Source organism: Orussus abietinus, unplaced genomic scaffold (genome assembly GCF_000612105.2).
Source record: "Orussus abietinus isolate OABI.00-Male unplaced genomic scaffold, Oabi_2.0 scaffold93, whole genome shotgun sequence".
NCBI lineage: Eukaryota > Metazoa > Arthropoda > Insecta > Hymenoptera > Orussidae > Orussus > Orussus abietinus.
The window spans coordinates 317,727-337,027 of NW_019394262.1; the positions used below are offsets into that span (position 1 = coordinate 317,727).

Sequence of the window (19,301 nt, forward strand, 5' to 3'; positions counted from 1 at the left end):
GATACTAATGTTTAGCCTTAGGGAGCAGGATAATCACGGGTTTAATGCGCTGCAATGGACGTTCGATGGACTTCAAAGAGATTTCTGCAATCGCGGGGCCTCAGGCTCCTGGACTCTCTGGGATGCGTGCGTTCGATCTCGCCAGGGTGCGAATAGGAAGAATTCGCATTCCTGGCCATATTGGGCACGCAGTCGACTCTTTGCTTAAGGCCCGACTCCTAACTCTCCTACGACACGGCTCGGAGTTCGCGCTTTATGTATTTCTATCCGTGGTCAGGACCTATCCGCCGGGGGAGGACGTTGGGTAACCTCGGCTGCTGGACCAACAGCATCCGATAAACCCGTCCTCCGCCAATGGTCTCCTCGTTGCAACTCCTATTCATCCTCCATCTTACCTTCGAGACTGCGGCGCCGATTCCGGCCTGGCACGATCCCTGCCTGTGGTATCCCCAGTGCCCTGCAACGGAAACGCGCAATTATTGCGTATCGCTCCTTGCCTCACGATCCCGAATAAAGACGTCATCCGTCATATCTGGCCCCATTGTCCAGAGACCATAATATACCCAATGCTTCGGGTGACCAGGGGCCCTCTACAACAGCCATGAGCTAGTCGTCTGCATTCTGGACTACTGCGGCTCTGCCAACGGAGCCAGAATAGACCGTCCGTCGAAAAACGGACCGCACAATGGTTTTCCATTCTTATCTCCTCCTGTGATTTATCACCTATCTTATCGTTAGCAACGGTTAGTAAAGCGGGCCGAGACGAATCCAACGAGCCGTCGCGCGGCCAATTCCGATCACTTAGTCGGAAGTTATTGCAATTTTATTTCCGTTCGCGGAGCGGTCAGGCGCGGCTCGCGCGGGACTCAGGCGCAGCCTGCGCAGAACTCAGGCGCCGGCTGCGCGGCATTCAGGCTGCTGCCGCTTTGAAGTACAACAGCTCGCGTCCTATTTCTCCGAACGCGACGTGCCTCGGCTCGTTGGATTCGTCTCAGTCTCCTCTACGATCTGAGAGGAGTTAAACCGAGCCTATTGCGGGAAGTACCTAATCCAGCTTTGCGTCCTACGATTTAAGTGACCCATCAATCGCGTTCATTGGGCGAGTTTTACTGTCGGGGGACAGTGGACGCAGATACGTACGAGGGATGAGGTTCAATGGGACGCTGTATAATGGACGCAGGGTCAGTGCCATTCTGGCCACGCCGCTACCCCGCGTCTATATGTGTACGCCTCCACACGAGGAGATGCCCCGAGTGTGAGAGAGTGTATCCGGTGCACTAGTCTCTCACTTATCGAGCCGTCTTCAGCATGCGAGCTCACCAGATGGGCGGACGACTGGAGAGATCCTCGACTTGGGACCGACTCGACACCCGTGCAATTACACATCGATCAGTCCAGCGGACATCGTCGAGTCGTGTCAATGGAAGGAATTCGATTGGCTCGATGCGATTCAGCCCATTGTCGCGACAATGAAAATGCGTTCCGCGAAACCCCGCCGGACGGACGTGTACGTCTTGTCAGCTCGTTGGAGGCCCTCGCGCGACTCCGTCTGCAGTCTTGGCGATTTCCCTTTTAATTCTTTTTTCCCTTCTTCTTCTTCAACCGAGACCGCGCAAATTCTCACCTGCACGTAAAGCCACGAGCACGAGGAGTACGTAAGGTCGGCGCAACAAGTGGGGCAATTTAGCTCCTGGTTTCTGTCGTCCATTGTTGCAACTCGGTATGCCTTCCAGGCCGGTCTAATCGTTCTCACCGGCTTGCGATTTTCCGCGTTCGCCTCGGGAAGGAAAAAAAAGAATAAAAGAACATCGACTTATCTGATTGGAACCATTCGATTCGCGGTTTTTTCTTTCTCTCTCGGCCCGATACGATCGACCGACGCGTCGAAATCCAACCACGCTCTCCCTGATTTTCGAACAATGCACCTGCGACCTCCAGGGCTGCGATACGATCGCTTGGCCGCTCTTCCGCATTTCTCGGTCGCGCAATCGACGTCCAGGCCTCGATAATAGAGTTATTAATACGGAATCGGCACGCTTCAACGGGGAAGCTCTTAAAGCACGTGGGCGCGTGTGCGTAAACGGCAGTGCGTAGAATGAATGAACCCACTGTCGTCCGCATCCGCAAGGCAACCTGCACCGGCCCCCTGGCTGCACTTTCGAGGCTCTAGATCGAATCCTTCGAAGATGAATCGGAAGAATCCCTTCACCGGACGGACCAGAGTCGAAAATGTTTATCCGACAAACTGCATGAACGCGGGGGAGAAATTCAAGAATTTAATTAACCCTTTAAACTAGGAAAACAATTATAGTGCAAAGGGCTAATATATTTATCAGTTAGATTTATTATGTCGTTCTTTAATGACTAGTGGCTTGAAGATTTAATTTCGATTCGTGTATCAGTGTGCGCCGGCAGTTGGCATTTCCTTGGTCGTTTTAAAAACGAAAGAATGAAACGGGTCATGCCGTTTTTTAACTTAATGAGACTGAAATTTCTGTTAGCAAATTAAGGCATAAAAAATAGAGGTACAATCACATATTGATAATGCAACTGGGATCGGGACAAGACAGCAGCTGGTACTTCCCTGGTTGCTTCAAAAACGAATGAATCAACCGAGTCGCGCCATTTATTAACTTAATGAGACTGAAATTTCTGTTAGCAAATTAAAGGATATAAAAATGGCGGTTCAATCACAGATTGATAATACGACTGGGATCGGGACAAGACGGCAGCTGGCACTTCCTTGGTTGCTGCAAAAATGAAAGAATCAACCGAGTCGCGCCATTTTTTAATTTAATGAGACTGAAATTTCTGCTAGCAAATTAAAGGATAAAAAAATGGAAGTTCAATCACAGATTGATAATGCGACTGGGATCGGGACAAGGCGACAGCTGGCTCTTCCTGGGTCGGTCCAGAAACGAGAGAATCAACCGAGTCGCGCCATTTTTTAACCAAACGAAGTTTCTGTTGGGAATTTAACCCTGTAAAAAAATAAAGGTTCAAACACAGATTGATAATACGACTAGGATCGGGACAAGACGACAGCTGGCACTTCCTGGGTCGGTCCAGAAACGAGAGAATCAACGGAGTCGCGCCGTAACGCGTCTCGCCATCTTAAGAGGGTGAATTAACGAGCGTTCTCCAGTCGCGAGGACGGGAGCCTCGCCGATCGGCGAGGTTTGATCATAATTCAAAGCAGGATCAAGTGCTAATTGGCCTCGTTAGCCGGGCGTCGAGTTAGCCTCGATGTGGCGCCTTCGGTTTAACGCGATTTTAACGCCCCACCGGACGCGGAACTCCTGGCCGCCTCGGAAACCGCAGCTAGAAGGCCGCGTTCGGTCCGGGAAAGGTGATAACTACTTTGGAAGTAATGGAGACAAGTAGCGACAGATGGGATCACGCTCGAAAGTCGGGAAAATTGCTCGGTAAATCTCGGGGAGCTTTTGACGGATCCCTTTTTCGTCCCGGCTGCGGTTGTCCGGCTTTTTTCCGCGCGCGTCTCGCATAGGACGCGGCGATGTGGGAAAAAGAGATCCCGCCATCTCCGGGAAGCGTTTCGCCAGCTTTTCTCTACACTTAGTCGGGTGATATTTCTCCCAGTCTAGAGATAGTCCCGAGTAAGTTGGTTAATTGCCGACCCGCCATTGGAGCGAATATCCCGGCGATGAGCTCACGGAGATTCCCTTCCGCGATTCGCCTGGCGACTCGCCAAATCGCGAGTCGCTTGAATTCCGCTTTCGAAAGAAGGTTTCCCCCTTTTGGGAGAATTTTTTGAGAACCCTCGGCCATTGGGGGACTGCTAAAAGTAGATCGTGCTTGAGATCACCTAATTAGGGATGAGTCAAATCGGTTATGATTTTATAGGGAGAGATTAAGATCGTGTCCTGACCATATTTGCAAGACTGAAACTGATCTTGCTTGTCACTAGAGGAAGCAAGATCTATCGGCGACAAATTGGAGGAGAACTCGTTGCAGCTGAAGTGTTGAAGGGAAGGCGTCGTCCCTCTAACTGAGTTCTCCAGGAAAAGAAGTCACCGAATCCTCTTTTAGAGCTCCCTAAAAAAAAAGCACATTCTATTTTTTTGGCTTCCTTTAGATACGTCAATGGTTTATCAAAATTTATCGTCAGGAAATCGGAGAGAAATTCATGCCAGCTGAGATCCTGGGTGGAAGACAAAGTGTCGTTCCTCGGATCAAGGGATTTTCTAAGAAAAGAAGTCGCCGAGTTCGCTTTCGAACCCCTTAAAAAAGCCAACTTCCCTTTTTTGAGGATCCCAATTAGGAACCTCGATGATTAATTGAAATTTATCGGCGGAAAATGGAAAATTTATCGAAGGAAAACTCATTCCAGATGAAGTCCTGGGCGGAAGTCAAAGTGTCGCTCCTCCGATCGAGGTTTTTACGGGCAATAGAAGTCGCCGAGTTCGCTTTCAAAGCCCCTTAAAAAAGCCAACTTCCCTTTTTTGAGGACCTCCACAAATAACCTCGATGATTAATTGAAATTTATCGGCGGAAAACGGAAAATTGATCGAAGGAAAACTCGTTCCAGCCAAAGCCCTGAGCGGAAGTTAAAGTGTCGCTCATCCGATCGAGGTTTGTTCCGGAAAAAGAAGTCGACGAGTTCACTTTCGAAGTCCCTTAAAAGAGCCAACTTCCCTTTTTTGAGGACCTCCACAGGGAATCGATGATTCATTGGAATTTACCGGCGGAAAACGGAAAATTTCTCGAAGGAAAACTCATTCCAGCCGAAGCCCTGGGCGGAAGTCAAAGTGTCGCTCCTCCGATCGAGGTTTCTTCGGGGAAAAGAAGTCGCCGACAAAGGGGGTCCCTGTCGGAAGAGGGCGGGGAGTGTCGGATTACTCTCCTCCCGGAGGTGGAGATTCGGGGAGCAGGGATGCTGCGAAAGGAGTCGACCCGGGATGCCAGTTCACCCCGGTGTCGAACACGCTGGGGGGCCCACGTGCTTTCGGCGCCGCCTGGAACAGATTCGGAACCATTTGTCGACAACCCGAACATATTGCAGGCCCGATAACCCGGCGCGATAACGTCCGACGTGTTACTCTCTCTGAGGTACTTAGGGCCAGGGCTCGGGATGCATTCTTGATGCAGGTTATCGTCCCGAGACGACGAAAACCACTTCGAGCCGTACGTGACGACAGGGGAGAGAGCTGCGATTTCTCCTCCAAAAATGGCGGAGACCACCTGACGCTCGTACATCTTTCGGATTATTTTTTTCGGAGTATTTTTCGAATATTCCCGCACTGAGAAAAAAAAACATTTCGCTTGATTCAAAGAATTATACATCGNTTTATATTTATATTTATTTATTTATTCCCGACAAGAAATATTTTTCTCTCAGGATGTTACTCCCCAGGATACGTTATTATTGTTGTTTCTTCATCACCAGACTTCTTTTCGATGTTTTGTGTATATTTATTCCTTTTTATTCACACTAGTCGAGATCCCAAAGAAACGTCAGATTGAGTAAACCCAATTAGTTTAAATGAACGTTAATTTTTCTTCTTAACAAAACGATTGTTTTTCACAATGACATATGATCCAGGCAACAATATGTATTTATTTCCGTCAAGAAATATTCTTTTCTCAGGATGTTACTCCCCAGGTTACGTTATTATTGTTGTTTCTTCGTCACCAGACTTCTTTCCGTTGTTTCATGAACATTTACTCCTTTTAATCGACATTACACGGGGTTTTTTTCGGTGGTCAAAGTTGCTTAACTTCGTTGTTCTTCCGAGAACCAGTGTTTTTTAATGTGGCATGAGCGTTGATAATTCCCTAGGATAGAAGGTCCTGAAGAGGAAGTCTGGAGGATCGCGTTGTTGGATGTCCTTCGTCGCTAGGGACACCTTCAACAGGAAGTATCCAATTACGCGGTATTTATGGCTCCTTCAAGAATCAAGAACTCCCCCTGCGGCTCTTCCAGCCTCCCTGTCGAGGGCATTTTTTACGGGGACTTTTCTGGACCCTCTTCCTCCCTGAAATCCCAGCCCTGAGGGGAGGAGGAACTGTTTTTTGTCCCTCGCTTGCGACACTGCTCCAAGGCACGTATTATTTTAGCTCTGTTTGTATCGGAGATCCGAAGACGCGTGCCGGTTTCCTGCCTCGGCTAGAAATCACGGAGAAGGAAGGGAATTGTTTATATCACTCGCCTCGGCATTATTTACGCTCTGGATTTGAGCCTCTGCAGGCGCTGCAGAACTCTCGATCCCGAAGGATCGACCCAGCTACGAGTTTCCTCGTAAACGTGGCTAAAATAAGGACTAAACCTGCCAGAGGTCTGCGATAAATCCCGAGGGAAGCTCGACATGGATGGTGGCCAACTCCAACGCCTCGAAGGACTCGGAGGACTCGGAGAAGAACCTACGCCATTTCCCTCCACTCTTTTCCAAGGGATATATAAAGCCATTTCCGAATCGAAATTGTCGACTACACTCCTGTTAAATCCTCCATTTTTCTTCCCATTTAGTAGATCATCATTTTCTTTCATTAGAAATGTCTGTCTCATACACATATTACATACGTCTCTGCAACGTTTCGTATACATACACGTTACGTGGACGTTAAATCTACTTTACCATTCACTACGCCGTTGTATATCAGTTATTAAGCGAATATTGTGACATACAATGTTGGTGTTATGGGTTTAAGATCATTTAGTAGATCATTTTCTTTAATTAGAAATTTCAGTCTCACGCATATTACATATGTCTTTGCAACGTTTCATATACATACACGTTACGTGGACGTAAAATCTACTTTACCATTTCCTACGCCTTTGTATACCGCTGTTATGAAACAAATATTGCGGCATACACATGTCGGTATTATAGGTTTCAGATCATTTAGTAGATCGTCATTTTCATTAATTAGAAATTTCAGTCTCACCCACCCATTACATACGTCTCTGCAACGTTTCATATACATACATGTTATGTGGACGTAAAATTTACTTTACCATTTTCTGCGCCGTTGTATAACACTGTTATTAAGCGAATATTGTGACATACAATGTTGGTGTTATGGGTTTAAGATCATTTAGTAGATCATTTTCTTTAATTAGAAATTTCAGTCTCACCCACCCATTACATACGTCTCTGCAACATTTCATATACATACACGTTACGTGGACGTAAAATCTACTTTACCATTTCCTACGCCTTTGTATACCACTGTTATGAAACAAATATTGTGGCATACAGATGTCAGTATTATGTTAATAATATATAACCGTAATGCTGACAGATTTGTAGCGATATTACGGAGTAGTAATGATGTCATACAATATCCATCCATCTCTTGAATAACTCTCGTTACCCATTGTTATTTCAGTGTTATCTAACTATGACATAGTGCGTTTTGTGGGTATGGAATAAATAATATCGATTTAAAAAAGGGCTTTTTAAAGCTAAGGCCTAATGAGCATCGTTTAAACGTCCGTCGTAGTGAATACTATAACTCGTTGTGGACACTTTGTTGTAATTCATGTCATTTTTACGCTCGTATGGCTAAGGAAATAGAAGCCGATAATTTGGGATACTTACTCGTCCTGCAGGGAGAAAATTCCTGGGAATTTGTGAAGTTGGTCACCCAACAAGTGCCTACTGGGTCCCTTCCAGCCATCGTCACCGAAAACCACACGTATCTTGGAGCGCAGGCCTGTAAATAAAAAAGATATAAATCATACGAGTCGTTATAATCTGTTCAGTGGTCGCAATAAAACCTCTCGGAGTTTCGGGAGGAATTTTTAACACGTGTTATCGCCATTGCGAATCCGGGAACCTTGACTTTCGGGCGGTCGTCTCGCAGTCGAGGTCTCAGCGGGCGCCGCACAATTATCGCGAGTTAAAAGGCGTTTAGCCGACTCGTTGTGCAACGCGGCGAGATCATAGCTGCATTTAGATGCACCAGCACAGCCGAGCCGACATTCGGAGTGCTGCTGCAACAGCCACTTTGGTATCTTTGCCGATGCCTTGGACGAACTCTTTGATGCAGCGCTTCTGTTCGAAGATCTGATGGACCACGCTTCAAATCTTCAGACTTCCGCGTGACATGGACTAGATAACAAATGATAACTTGTACGAAGTAGTCTAGAAAATTCTCCGAAACACTTTTGTGCTGAAAACGTGGACAAATCGATAGACACTTTGGTATCTTTGTCGATGCCTCAAATGTGCTCTTTGATGCAGAGCTTCTGTTCGAAAGTCTGATGGACTACGCTTCAAATCTTCAGACTTCCGCGTGACATGGACTCGATAACAAATGATAACTTGTACGAGGTTGTCTAGGAAATTTTCTAAAATACTTTTAGTTGAAAATGTGGAAGAATAGATAGCCACATTGGTATCCGAATCCGAAGATCTAGGGACTATTAAGGTCTTGTTTATCATTATATATATTATATATGATAACATGGACTCGACCAGGTTTTGTATTACCAAATCAAGGTTTTTACGAAATTCTACTGTAAACCGAAAGGAGAAAAAAAAATGAAAACATGCCATTTTTAAGACATAAAGTAGAATTGTATGGAAGTAAGCTCTCTTTAAATTCCCTTAAAATCCCTTTAAGGCGATAAGAAAGTGTCATCTGGCACTTTACCACGTGATAATCGAGTCCCTAAGGAAAATCTCGTCGCCCATAAAATTACCTTTTTTATAGCAAATTTATCAAATGAAATTTCATGAATGCGAGGACTTTCCCAATAGCCTCCACGTTCCCGCGGGGATATTCCAAAAGATTCGGTACATCTAATTCGGAAGAAAGTTTCATAAATGAGACTTCTCCTTTATCACTTTAAGGCCCACGATTAGAGGCCCTCTAAGATTAAAATTTCTACTCCAGCGAGTAAGATATGAATCCGAAAGTTTGGGACATGCCAATAGTGACTGCTCTAGGATTCTGCAAGTGAAACTCTCGGGAAATCTGCATTTTTCCCGGGGGACTGCACAAACTCCGGATGTACGTAGGGCACTGCAATCAGATCTTATCAGCCACGGAGCAGCAATTACCGTGCTCGTTGCCGTGTTCTTGGCATTATTATCCTCTAAGCGAGTCTATACAGAATGCTCCTAGTGTTACCGGCGATCGCGGGAATGAAATTCCCGACGGCCTTGCTTCGGTGTGTTTCGCGAATTCTCCGCCGAGAGAGGGGAATTCTCGCTCCTAATCTGCATCCCCGGTCTCCATTAACATAATCATACATCCGCACGTGTTTCAAGGAACGAAACCACGAGGCCTGCCTAGCGGGCTCGAGAAGAGAAGAGAAGCTGCGAGGATGCGAGCTCGTCCTTCGGACACAATAGGTGCAATCCCTTTGGACTTATCGCCTGCAACGTGTCCATCCGCGAGCTGATAACAGCTCCTGCTCTTCCTCTCTTCGTTTCTCCTTCTCCCAGGCACGTTGAAGAGGCCTGATAAGAGCCAAAGATACCCGATGAGCTTCGCGGATGGCTCCATGCGAAAATTGAACTTCCAGGGCACCTCCTGGGTCGCTATCAACTTTCTTATCAACCACTGACCAGGAACCGAGCTTCGTTTCAGGTGTACAATGTATTAGTCAAATCGTTGTACGAGGTAATAGGAAATTGTCTCTTTCGGGGAAATTCGTAAATCGCCTCCTAGGAGTGGATTCACAGCTAATAATCTGGTCGTCAAAGGACACGTCAGGAATTTATTATCAATGTCAAGGCAATATTCTTAGTTTATTTAGATAAGACGAAGCAAGTGGAGAATGAGGTGTGTGACCTAGCAGTTAAATTATTATGTTAATTTTTAGCCGTCCTCTAAATCGTCTCGTGTTTTTTATCAAAATTCATAAATCCCCTCCAAGGACGCGATTTTCGAGTTCATACGGACTTTTACCTTCGCATACAAATAAATTAGCATGAAAAAAAAATTCGCATAGTTGCAAAGGTTCGACGGTCGTATACGAAGCTGTCAATTCCTCAATGGAAAGTTGATCGTATAAATTAAAAAATAGGGTCCCTGAGATTAGTATTCGCAGGAAATAATTATATCAAATTGATCATCAAAGTTACTCCGAAAATCCAAAAAAGTGTCATTGAACAAAAGTTATACTCCTTTAAATCAGCCCTAAATAATATATTTCGTTAATCCAAAGAATATTTGCCTGAAATAAATTCCATTGAAACGTGCGCAACATTTATTTCGGAATTACAAGAATTAATTAGAGTCAAACGACGTAAGAAGATATTTCCTTGGTTAAATGAATTTCTCTTATCAGTGTGTGATAACCACACTGTTGGCTTTCGGGTTAGGTCGAAGCGATGGAGGAATGAATGTTTTCAACTGGAGAGAGTCCTCGTAACCAGCGAAGAGCATCGTGAGATAAGTTTAACAGTTTCAAGTACTCGATGGTTCTTATTGGGTGCCCAGAGAAGAGTGCAGAGGAAGGGTCCGGTAAAGACAGAGAGGAGACATCATCGAGTAAATTGAACGTAACGACCTGCCGTTTTGTCTCGCCGAGGCTCGCGAAGCCTGGGAGGGGCATGATGCACTCTTGCTGAGGAAAAAAGAAAAAAAAAACGAAGCCCGAGGAGGCGCAATTTATCCATTGCGCCAGTTTAGATCAATCGCGCAAGGATAACCACCGCCTGGAGGTTCTATGCCGTGTACGTTTCCTCTCGGTGAACCGGTACCAGGGAATTCTATAGGGCCCTGTAATGCCAGGTTACTACGATACCGTAACACTTGTCCGGAACAAGTACGGGAGTTCCTTCCCTTTAAGGTGAAGTGAAACACGTCGAGGAACTTGATCGACGTCGATAAAGAAGATTTTTCCAAATGCCTTGGTTGCCGACATTTATTTTTATATCGACAGCTGTATCGAATTGTATTGGGTATTGTACCAAATGGCATACTCCACCTGTCGTTTTCGTAGAATAATTATAAAGAAATCGAAGTAAAACTCCAAGAATCCTCTGGATTCATGCTTTCTGAGGCCCTGATTGACTGCAGAGGGACCCCCTGCGCCATCTGTGATCTCCAGGTCAATTAAATTTTCACTCCGAGACCTCGTATTACCGTCGTTTTGGCATAGAAGCGCATACAACACTTATTTTGCCTTTATCCCTTTCAAATGCGAGTTTATCGATTACCAGAGTGTTCTAAATTGACGTAAAATTGTCCTGACTCTTTCGATTCTCACATCAGAGCCTTCTATAATTGTATATTGATCGAAATGTGAGAGCTCGACGCCATTTTGGTTCAGGTCTAGGCCGAGTTAAAAAATTCTTTTTAAAAAATCCAAATTTTGAATGTGTCGGGACAATTCTTAGATGAGCAGGAGTGACGTATCAAAGTTTCGGACAGTTTGGTCTGATACCCTTTAAAAAAAGTGTTGTATTCTAATCGACTGATCATCAAAGAAGGGTTTTCAGTTCACCTTAAGGTGAAGTTGAAATCCCCCTTCAAATCAGGCGATTCGAATACAACACTTTTTTTAAAGGGTACTGGACCAAACCGTCCGCAACTTTGACACATGACTCGTGATATCATCTAAGAATTGTCCTGGCACATTCAAAGATTTGGATTTTTGGAGAAAATTGTCTAACTTAGCCCAGACCAGTACCAAAATGACCTCGAGCTGTCGTATTTCGGTCAATATACAATTATCGAAGGCTCTGATATGAGAAACGAAAGGGTCAGGACGAGTTTACGATAATTTAGCGCATTAGCACGTGATTATGAAGGTCTTAAGAAAAAACGCGATGCTCGTGAGATTTCACTTTTCAAAAATGATCAACGTTCCTTCGGAATTATGAGAGCTTGTTTAAATTTACTCCAGCCAAATAAGTGCTCTGAATTAATTAATAAAGTATATCTTTGGCTGAATGAACTTTTGTTCTCAGGGTAGCTAAGTCTAACAATGCCCTAGCTAGGCGCTGGAAAGCCTGAATAAAGTCCTCTCGTATGAAATATTAAATGATATTTTAGTCTTATCTTGACGTTAGTCATGAAAAAATGATCATTATTACACGTTGCCGAGTCTTAACCAGGGTTTGCTCTGGCTAGGGCCTGATGAGGAAGCCCTTGCTAGGGCTATGTTCTCCAACAAATAGAATTCCTTGTTGTCCAGGGAATCCTCCCTGGAGGCAGGGAACCTCGCGAGAAATAAATTGTTTAATTTGAGGGGCCCTCGCCGTTTCAGCAGCTGCAACAAGGCAGAGGTTTGGGGCCCCACCAACCCCTTAGGGCCCCGTTAAACGAGTTACGGGGTATTACGAATCCTGCCGAATTTTACGAGCAGCCGATTGGACCCCGGCCAGTCCGGTGGCAGAGCCGTAAAGTCCTCTTGCGGCGGACTTTATTGTTTCGGAGGCACGTTAAGCACACGTGTGTACGTTGGGAGATCCTAAAGGCTGCTCTTAATATGTCCGGGGAGGAACGCGTCAACTGGGGCTCTCGATTTCTCTTTGTTTCGATTCTGAGCCGACCCTAAGACCCCTGGTCCTTGGGCCTAAGAGACGCCGAGCGCAGAGGAACTCTCCGAGAGTTTCTATCCCAAAGGGACGGACAGACTATTTTGAGAAGAGGCCACGAACGCCGTTTTGGCGAGACTCCAGATGACCCAGCTCGATCGTTGACTTTCCTGGATGGAAGAAGCGTCGCTTCGTGCCGGAAGGCCCCGATAATTTTCGGAAGTGGTTCAACCAAGATGTTTATCCCTCACAATCAGCGAATAGGATTTCCTCGAGACGTCATTCGCTCTAGAAATCATTTGTCATTTTAATCCTCGAAATCATGTTGAAATCAGATGAACGTCAGAAATCCCTGGAAATCACCAAAACATTGCCGCAATTTAGAGGCCGAACGTCGCTTGCCATTAAATCGCATTGTTGTTCATCATATGACATCAAAGAAGGAAATCCTTTTCACTGATGTCCGAGTGAATTCTTTATTTGATAACCGATTGCCTTTCGTATTTTAATTTTATACGATAAACAATGCGACTCGGTAACAAGGGACGTTTGGTCTTAACCCTTTGGCTACTAAGAGCGCCTAAAGGCGCCCGACGTTTGGTACAATATTTCCTGCATGGTCAAACAAATTTCGCCCATATGTCGAAGTGACTCCGTGTTCAAAGGGTTAAACTTATGACGTTTCGGTGATTTTCAAGGATTTTCAGAGATTTCTGCTTGCGATTTTCAGGTGAGTTCCACGTGATTTCCAGCATTAACATCCACAATTTTCAAAGGGTATAACCGCTTTGGTTCAAGTCCGGTTCGACAGAAGAGACGAGAAGAGATCAAAGAAAAAAAGCAAGAGAAAGAAGCGATGAACCCGGGAACGACAATGCGTTAGACAACAATACGATTCGGTAACAAGGGACGCGCGTCCTTTAAATTGTGACATTTCGGTGATTTTAAACGATTTTCAGGTGAGTTCCACGTGATTTCGAGCATTAACATCCACAATTTTCAAAGGGTATAAAACCCCTTTGGTTCGACAGAAGACACGACAAGTGAGCAAGGAAGGAAAGCAAGAGAAAGAACCGACGAACCCGAGAAGACACGGTCAACAGATCGACGGAATCGGCGAACCTCGAAGAAAGTGGCGTCGAAGAGATCAACAAAGTGTATAAAAAAGATGCTGGCCCGCCAAAATGGGGGTTACCGGGCCCCGAAATGGCCTGGTAATGGCGAGTCGTAAAACGTCGCGCGTCTTGCCGCCATCTTGGAGCCGTGAAGGGTTTTATTTATCCTCGAATTAAATTGATTGCGCTTTCTCTGTTTCTCATGGACACTCTGCGCTGTTTCGCGAGTCTTTCTGCGAAATCTCACCGAATTTGCAAAGCAAATTCATGGATATAAGTCACGTCGACGTGTCTTTTGAAAAAGTCACTGGGAGATTTTATTATCTGGTTCCTAGCTAGGACTTCCATGTCAGAAATTCTAGTGTTATTCAAGATAAACCCTAGTTAAGACTTAATTCGGTATGCGAGACATTTTTAATTAAACATTCCCTTATGGCCCGCTTGAAATTTAATTATGCACCATTGCAATTTCGTCCTATTATTAATTTATTAGGCAAATTCAGAATATCCTACCTCGACCTTACATAAAAAAATGACGTTCCATTGTAGGTCCTACATTTGTAGGTCGACATCCTGGCTAGGTCTATTTTGGAAAAGTGACTAGGACATTTAATTATCTGGGTCCTAGCTAGCACTTCCATATCAGAAATTCTAGTTCTAGTAATGATAAACCCTAGTTAAGACTTATTTTGGTATGCGGGACATTTTCAATTAAGCATTCCCTTATAGCCCGCTTGAAATTTAATTATGCACCATTGAAATTTTGTCCTATTCTTAGTTTATTAGGCAAATTCAGAATATCCTACCTCGACTTTACATAAAAAAATGACGTTCCATTGTAAATCCTACATTTGTAGGTCGACATCCTGGCTAGGTTTATTTTGGAAAAGTGAAAAGGAGATTTAATTATCTGGGTCCTAGTTAGGACTTCCATATCAGAAATTCTAGATCTAGTCAAGATAAACCCTAGTTAAGACTTAATTTGGTATGCGAGACATTTTTAATTAAGCATTCCCTTATAGCCCACTTGAAATTTAATTACGCACCATTGCAATTTCGTCCTATTCTTAATTTATTAGGCAAATTTAGAATATCCTACCTCGACCTTACATAAAAAAATGACGTTCCATTGTAGGTCGACATCCTGGTTAGGTCTATTTTGGAAAAGTGACTAAGAGATTTTATTATCTGGGTATGCGAGCCCACTTGAAATTTAATTATGCACCATTGCAATTTCGTCCTATTCTTAATTTATTAGGCAAATTTAGAATATCCTACCTCGACCTTACATAAAAAAATAGCATTCCATTATAGGTCCTACATTTGTAGGTCGACATCCTAGGTCCCGCTAGCACCTTTGCAGATTTTCTACCCGGGATCATCTGATCTAGCCTAGACAGGTCTTACAAACATTACTCGACATATTGCAATGCCTCCCTAAAAAATACCATCGACGGGGTAGAAATAACCCTAATTCGATTTTGGAGTGCAAAAAGAGAGAAGATGAGGCAAGGAAGCCAACTCGGTCCCTCGGTTGAGTCAGCCCTCGCGTGCACTGAGTCACGACATTATTTATACGTGATACGGACAGGTACACGCATAAGAAGTACGTCAAGATGTACAGAGAGGAGGTCGTAGGTCCGGGTCTTGCGACCTATTACGCCAGGTTAACAAATCGAATGAAACCGCTTACAAACGAGTCTCGTGCTTGGGCTCTTGGGCTCGTTTGGAATCGTTTTCCGGGGCCAAGTCTCACGACCCTTGACCCGATCTGGTCCGAGGAAGCCTAAAGAACGTTGAAGACCTGCTTATCGAACCGCAGCAACCCCGAGTAAAAGAGAAAATGACGTTCAGGACCATCCAGGGGGCACTTGGAGAAGAAATCGCACTTCTCTTAGGTGCAGCCAACCTCTCGGTATCCCGGGCTCCTTCGAGCAGTCTGCGGCTGCAAAAAGCGACCGTTTAGCGGGCGTCGCAATTTGTCGCGTCGGCAAAACACACGCGAGGAATGCTTATTGTCCGCCTCGGGGATTATCCCCGAGGAGAGGAGAAGGACGAGGAGAAGGCGACGGAGAAGGCCAGAAATCAGAGACTGCTCGGAGGTGCAAGCTTGGTATCTCAAATCCCAGCAGGGTCCGCTTGATAAAATTGTATCCAGCTCCGATTGGGGGTAACAAACCCCCACGAAGGACCCCGTCGATAAGATCCTGGGGGAAGGACTCCAACGATTTTTCCCCGTAGTCCTTGAACCTTGGTGTAGACGTTCTGTAAGGCTGGTCTTTGGCTGATCGACATTAGGGTTCAATTAAACGATGCTGGGCAGTTTTGAAGGGTGTTCCTCTTCGGTTCGACAGGAAATCCTGGGGGAATTCCTCCAGGGAGAGTACAAGGATCTGTAGTCAGTAGGGTCCGCTTGATAAAATTGTATCCAGCTCCGATTGGGGGTAACAAACCCCCACGAAGGACCCCGTCGACAAGATCCTGGAGGAAGGACTCTAACGATTTTTCCCCGTAGTCCTTGAACCTTGGTGTAGACGTTCTGTCAGGCTGGTCTTTGGCTGATCGACGTTAGAGTTCGATTAAACAGGAAATCCTGGGGGAATTCCTCCAGGGAGAGTACAAGGATCTATAGTCAGCAGGATCCGCTTGATAAAATTGTATCCAGCTCAGATTGGGGGTAACAAACCCCTACGAAGGACCCCGTCGACAAGATCCTGGGGGAAGGACTCCAACGATTTTCCCCGTAGTCCTTGAACCTTGGTGTACACGTCCTATAAGGCCGGTCTTTGGCCGATCGTCGTTAGGGTTCGATTAAACGATGCTGGGCAGTTTTGAAGGGTGTTCGTCTTCGATTCGACAGGAAATCCTGAGGGAATTCCTCCGGGGAGAGTACAAGGATCTGCTCTCAGGCCGGGTCGTCGAGGTCGCGATTGTCCTTCGAGGCTCGCTCCCGGTGGAGCCTTCCCGTTTTAATCGATGTGTTTTTGCCGACGACAACGGGCCACGGAGAAGCCGCCACCGGTTTTATCGGGCCGCGACTCGCCCATATTTTACTGCCGATTGTTCCTTCCACGGGCCCCTCTTTCCCGCGCTTGTTCATCCCCGGAACGGAGCGCGACGTTCGGCCCGAGTCCTTTTTTGCCAGGACCGCCCGGACCATTTATTCGGCGGCGCTTCGCGGCGATTGTCGGGCCGCGCTCGACGAGATTTCGAATTCCTCGACTTTTTCCCAACACCAGCACCAGCGCAGAATTTCCCCCGACTGAGAGTTGCCAGAAGAAGCGACGATCCTGGGACTCCTGAGCCATGACGGCCTCCACAAGCAGGAGCCTCGAGGTGCCCGGGTTCTCGCGCTTCGGAGCGACCTCCCATTACATCGGTGCCCCGTGTGGGAAAGTGCCTCGAACAAAACTTCGACCCCAGGGTACGGGGAACAACTTTTGTTCGAGATATTTTCTCATATCGAGCTCGGTTTTCGAGAAACAACGAGATCATTTCGAGCGAAATCTCAACTTGTTAGGGTTCCTGCATTTCGGAGCGACCTTCTGCTCCAGCGATGCACCGGATGAGAAAATGCTCCCAACGAAAGTTAGACTCCAGGAAGTGGGGAACAACTTTCGTTGGAGGTGTTTCTTCGTATCGAGCTCCGTTTTCGAGAAACGACGAGATCATCTCGAGGGTGGGGTCAACCGCCGCCACTTGACCGAGGAGATTAAAGCGCGAAGAGTGCGAAGCATTCGGCGGCGATCAGAAAGGGCCATCTCGAGAAATGCTGGAAGAGGTGCAGCCCAAAATCTCCCGTCGAGGGCCTTCTTTTTCCGATCTGCACCTTCAGATACCAAGACAGGATGAACCATTGCGTTACGTGTATGTAATGCAACACCTAAAGGAGACTACGTCTGATGATCAGATCTTGGAAGCGGCGGAATTCCAGGCTCGCTCTCCTGATTATTCGAACTCAAATGTGACACGAGCTCATCGATCATTCCTCGAGCTTTGGCCCTCTTTGCGAACTCTTGTCCCAGTTGTCACGAACATTTAAGAGACCCTCGCGTAATCGCATTAGGGTAGCGTTGGTCGCGAAGCCGCGCAAAAAGCCACGAGCCATTACACGGGAATCCACGCTGGCATTCTGGAGTAAGTAGATAATTTCCGGTCGAGAGATGGCAGCGGAATGTTGACAGCACCCGACGTCGAAATGCTGAAGCTTAAAAGGCGACGATCGCCGCTAAATACGACTGACACATCTTCTCGCTCGTCAACTGCAAAGTCAAGAGTCGTTGCGATGGTCAGGACTGCACCTTTGGATTTAATATTATTTCGCTGGAAATATTAGAAATATATTCCAAACATCAAATCTTGAGGACCTGTTGCACAGTTCGTGATGCCTTGAACAAATTTCATGTAAATGCAAGGATAATAAGAGTTGATAATAGGAAAATGACGATCTAGAAAGAATGTTCATATAGACGCGTCGCGATGGTGCTGATCATACGTTTAGGTTTAACATTATTTCAATAAAAATGTTAGAAATATATTCCAAACATCAAATCTTGAGGACCTGTTGCACAGTTCGTGATGCCTTGGACGAATTTCATGTAAATGCAAGGATAATAAGAGTTCATAATAGGAAAATTACGATCTAGGAAGACCGTTCATATAGACGCGTCGCGATGGTGCTGATCATACGTTTAGGTTTAACATTATTTCGGTAAAAATGTTAGAAATATATTCCAAACATCAAATCTTGAGGACCTGTTGCACAGTTCGTGATGCCTTGAACAAATTTTATGTAAATCCAAGGATTTAAAAAATTCGTAATAATAAAACGACGATCTAGGAAGAATGTTCATATAGACTCATCGCGATGGTACTGATCACACGTTTGGGTTTAACATTAATCCGGTAAAAATGTTAGAAATAAATTCCAAACGTCAAATCTTGAGGACCTGCTGCACAATTCTTGATGTTCTGAACAAATTTCATGTAAATCCAAGGACTTTAATAACGATCATCATCAACGATACAGAGTCATGATTGTACAATTGAGTCATGATTTAACATTGTTCCGTTCATAACATCACGAGTACGCTTCAAACATGATATATCCTTGATTGGCACATTTTATGTTGCCTTAAAGAAGATTTGTGTTAACGCGATAGGAACATAAGATGTGTAGTAGGTATTTAAAATACATGTGTGCACTATTGACAATTTTCCTATAATTCATATATCTCGCAGCCTGTCGGCTTATTATAAGAGAAATATGGGTGTATGCCTCAAAACTAGAGTATTCCGACGAAGAGCCAACTGCTCGTGTGGTGCGTGTGCTCCAAGACTGTGGTCCTTTCTGTCCCCTCTTCCTAGTTTTAGCCGTATCAGCTGTTTAGGCAATGATCACGTCTTCTAAACAATTCTCACGTCTTCTCGCCCGTGATCCCCGAATAGGGCTGGACGTCCAATCAATTTGCCTTTGTCCCTTTGTGAATATTCCCTTCAGGTGACGACCAAGGATGAAAGTCCAGGGAGAAATCGGGAATCGGAAGTGCGAGCATCATCGACATCACCCAACGGGTCCAGGAGAAATCTCGGAGGACCGAAGTGAGAGACCAGGATAGAAAAGAGCGGCCACCGCAGAAGTGCGTGAGGGCATCGCGCGGTCTCTGCGTGTTATCCGTCGTGTACACGCAGGCTCGAGCTTACACACGCCGAAGTCGGTCGACAC

General features: G+C 45.6%; 1 protein-coding gene across 2 annotated transcripts in view; it reads right to left on the reverse strand.

Annotated features, from left to right (window-relative positions):
* Window positions 1-19,301, reverse strand: part of LOC105700658 (integrin alpha-PS2) — a 77,954-nt gene that overhangs the window by 17,406 nt on the left and 41,247 nt on the right. For both annotated transcript variants that reach the window (XM_012426711.2, XM_012426710.2), the window contains exons 4-5: window positions 7,563-7,677; window positions 396-457 (exon numbers count right to left, since the gene is read on the reverse strand). In XM_012426711.2, the coding sequence (XP_012282134.1) occupies window positions 396-457; window positions 7,563-7,677 (177 nt within the window). The remainder of the gene's footprint in view (window positions 1-395; window positions 458-7,562; window positions 7,678-19,301) is intronic.